Here is a 3,979-nt window from a genome sequence, read left to right as displayed (position 1 = left end):
GGTTTTGGTTTTTATTTACAGCAAATATATTACAATAAAAAAGGCTGAACACAAATCACCGTGCGGTTGTGCAAGGAAGACACGCATGTTTACATCAAATAGGTCTAAACTCCTTGGCACCAACTGAACCAAAATGCATGGACTCAACGCAAGAAATAAAAAATAGTACGTATATTGAGGAAAGTACATTAACAACATATATCTGTGACAAGAGCTTCAATGTAATCCAAAGAGAATATAAACAATCCATCTATGTGGCAAGAAGTTTTTTGATGAACACGAAACCCTCAAGACAAGGATGCCTGGCACGATTTAAGATTTGCTATATTGAACACAGTGACTTTAAAGGAATGTCACGCAAGATTAAGACACTGAAAACACAATTATCATGGTGAACCAACTTGTTATTTTCATTATTCCTCTCTCATATTATATACCCACAATAGTAGAGAGTGTTAAAAAGGCTCCATGGCAGACAAGCACAATGCAACAGCTGGAGGGTTTTTGCCTGTCAAATAAAGTGACTTGCAGTGAGACATTTATGCTTTATGCAGGAAAAGCTAAGATACAGAATGCATGTGGGATCTAAGGACAACAAATGCTGAAAGCCTCATAATCTCTCTTTGATATAATTAGGACCCAGAATAAAGCAGGGCCAAATTATTCTAAAGGAATCCAGGCTGCAATACAGCAAACACAGTAAATAGAGTCAACGTAGTGTTAACCTTTTTACATTTTCATGAGTAGTTGTAAAAACAGAAACTAGTATCTTCTAATCTGGTTACATTTCCTGAGCTTAGTTAAATCGAGAAGGAATGAATGGTATAAAAATCCTGCTTTGTCACCAATAAATTAAAAACCTACACAGCTACTCTGAAATTCCTTTCATGCTTAAAGAGCTGCGTTGCCGTATCTGATACCAGGGCTCTCTGCCTTTCATCGAGGTTCCCAGACAGAAGCACGTGCAGTTCAATTCACTAACAAGGCTGACATTTTAACGGAACTGGGGTCCTTTTGTGCTCTTCAAGCTCATTTCTGGTAGACTATGCAATACCATGTCTGACTGACTCTTAGGAGAGCACTCAGAACCCCTGCAAGAAGCTTCCCCTCTTCAACAGAAAAGTGTCCCCTGCCTCCTAGAAACCCAATCTATTCTTGAAAATTTAATTTCCTAGCAATAGGCTTTCAAGAGAAGTGGCCTCCACTGTGCATCCCAGTTCCCCAGTGTAATGAGCCACTGCACTGGCAGCTGGTTTAAATATTCTGGTGAGGGAAAATAACCAATGAAAATGTACACGGAAAACTGAAAGGAAGATTCTCCGCAATTGAGAACCCACCTTAGCAGTTTCTTTAAGAGCCGACATCAAGCATCGGAGAGAGGGGAGCATTCTGCCCTACGTGAGTCAATACACAGGTTTATTTCTTGTACAGAAAACAGGCTGTACCTTGGAGTAAAAGCCAGGCTTTAAGAATACACTGAGAGTATGGGTAATTACAATGCTGGTCTTGGACAGATTAGAACAGTGTTTATATTAAAATAAACTGGACTAGTCAGGGGCACGTAAGATTTTCAGACATGTAGGGCGGTAAAACAAAGTCACTTGTCAATTTTTTTTCCTTTTACAATATGATTATACTGTGATTTTGATTCTTGGTGCACAGGAAAGGGAGACAAAAAGTTTAACTCCATAATTTAATTCTCTGTAGAGCATTTGTACAGCTACCAAAGCAGACAGAGAACATCTGTAACTTTTCTGCCAGAGTACCAGCTATTCCCATAAGACTTCTACTGAATTTTCTCTTTTCTGCCCATAAAAATCCTTTCAAATCCCAAACCCTACAGACCAAGTAACATAAGGATAGTTTCAAGAAAATGCATTTGTTCCACCTGGACTAGCCATTAATTTGGTTATCTCCTCACTCTCTGCATGGGCATCTGTAGTCAACACACCCATTGCAGAAATATTGCTATGCAAATCTCAGCAAGATCAACTAGATGCCTCCTAGCCAAAGGATCACACCAAGCAGCTAAGCTAATAATAAACTGTCTGAAGAAATCCACTGTAGATTCAAGAACGTGAAGCTGCACCTATGTCATCTTTCACTACATGATCTTCTACTGGTGGAAAGGAAGGTTAAAAGTCTCTGGCCCTTTTTAACGGTTGCTGGGAGTCAATTTCCATCTCCATCATCCCAAACAGTGGTAATCAAGGGAGACCCCAGATCTCCTTCCCCCAGGGAAGAGCACCAATATCTATCTTCCCTTTTTTGCATACCACATTCTTTTAATTTTCTACTCAGAATTGGGGAAGGAAAGAGGAGAGTGGTGCTACTGTGATAACTACTCCACCAACGGATGAACAGACTGCTTCTTGATGGCACGTGGGATGGTAGCAGTGCAGTTCACAGAAGGCTGTTTTAATAAGAGATATCTGTCCAATTTTCCCTGGTCTAGTTTGATTCTCACAGGTGGTGCAGAGTCCTTCACCCCCAAAATGCTCCTGTCTCTCTCAACATTAAAAGCTGTGATTTAAAGCATTTAAGTTTCTGTTGACCTCAGTGAATCAGGCCCAAGTGGTGGTGGGGACAGTGAGGACAGAGGGGAAAAGAACTGAACTGGTCAATACCAAGTCTGATTTTGACCCACAGTCCTTGGATTCAGATGGGCTGGTCTGTTGGGTTTGGGATCAAAGAGATTAGTCGGTTGAAACAGAGGATCTCAGAAGAACATACTTTTAACAGTACTGCCATATCATTTGTTGTAGAAAAATGGAATTTGAACCAAGTCAATCAGATTGCTCTATGGTGACCTTTCATTTATCAGTAAAGAGTTAAATAAATAAAATTAAATTAAATTAAAATTCAGTCAAAGCACCAACTAGTTTATTTATTAAAAAGCTATGGTTTCTTTCTATTCCTTTTTCTTATTAAAAAAAATACACTAGACAAGCTACTCTCAATTTAGCTGAGTCCTAGAGCAGCCTTATTCTCCTAATCAGCTAGAAAGCAGCATGTCAATAAAGATTCTGCACCAATATCAGACAGCACATCCACATCAGTCCTATGACACCAAAGAAGTCAAGTCACTGGAAATGGACACAACCAAAACAATATCTCCTGCTTTTGTTGAAAAGTGTTCATGTTGTCTACATACTCTTTTGACAATTCATCAGCATTTACATAGCAGTAGAAGAACACTTTTTTGTGACAACTTTCTCTTCTACTGGCAACATATCTTGAGGAACACATGACTCTCTATATAAGTGCTATTTAACTTCAGGAAAAAAGATACTGTCATAAAATTATACAATTTGTCCTTAATTTATTTATTTGACAGCACTGGGTATAGAAGCTTGTACGCAATGGCAGAGTCACATTTTTAATAAAGATTAGAAATATACCTTTTTTCTCATTGTGACAATATAAGAGAATTCAGCCTGGTCTATTCCAAAGATTAATGTGGAGGTTTTCACTTGCTTTGTTATTCTGCTTATCTCCTTCTTATGTTCCTTTTCAACAGGATGCCCAAAGCAGGCTCAGAGATGAGATGTATTGCTTCCCACCACACATACAATCTATACAGGCTACTGTTCTATATTCCTTTGTTCTCTGGAAACATTACTTGTATTAATTCTGTCCTCAAAACATGATCCAAAAAAAAAATTCAAGTACTATAAACCCAAACCTTATTGCTGGGTTATAGGTCAGTATAGACTGACCAGAATCAATGGCTGAACTAAAATTCTCCTTACAAAAGTCAGGATTGTTAAATTATTTTTGCTGATCACAGACCGCTTCTTTCACCATTCATAAAGTTAGAAGAGTTGTTGGAAACCAGGCATTGCTACATGTCTTCTGGAAGCTAACGGAACTAGTAGCCATCATCATCATCCATATCACAGCCATAATCTGAAACACACAGAAAAAAAATTATAGAAAGGCAAATATTCCTGGGTACATGTAAAAAAAAAAAAAAAAA

At 38.4% G+C, this 3,979-nt stretch overlaps 1 protein-coding gene across 1 annotated transcript in view; it reads right to left on the bottom strand.

Annotated features, from left to right (window-relative positions):
* Positions 1 to 507: 507 nt before the first annotated feature.
* The window catches only part of BRF1 (BRF1, RNA polymerase III transcription initiation factor subunit), a 374,795-nt gene continuing 371,323 nt past the window's right edge, over positions 508 to 3,979 (bottom strand). Inside the window, exon 18 of the mRNA XM_019518468.1 lies at positions 508 to 3,909. Coding sequence (XP_019374013.1) covers positions 3,872 to 3,909 — 38 coding nt within the window. The 3' untranslated portion in view covers positions 508 to 3,871. The remainder of the gene's footprint in view (positions 3,910 to 3,979) is intronic.

The sequence above is a fragment of the Gavialis gangeticus genome, unplaced genomic scaffold, assembly GCF_001723915.1.
Source record: "Gavialis gangeticus isolate Ggan-Ray unplaced genomic scaffold, GavGan_comp1, whole genome shotgun sequence".
In the NCBI taxonomy this organism is placed as follows: domain Eukaryota; kingdom Metazoa; phylum Chordata; order Crocodylia; family Gavialidae; genus Gavialis; species Gavialis gangeticus.
Note: the sequence above shows the minus strand (reverse complement) of the source record. Positions and strands in the feature narration are given on the sequence as shown.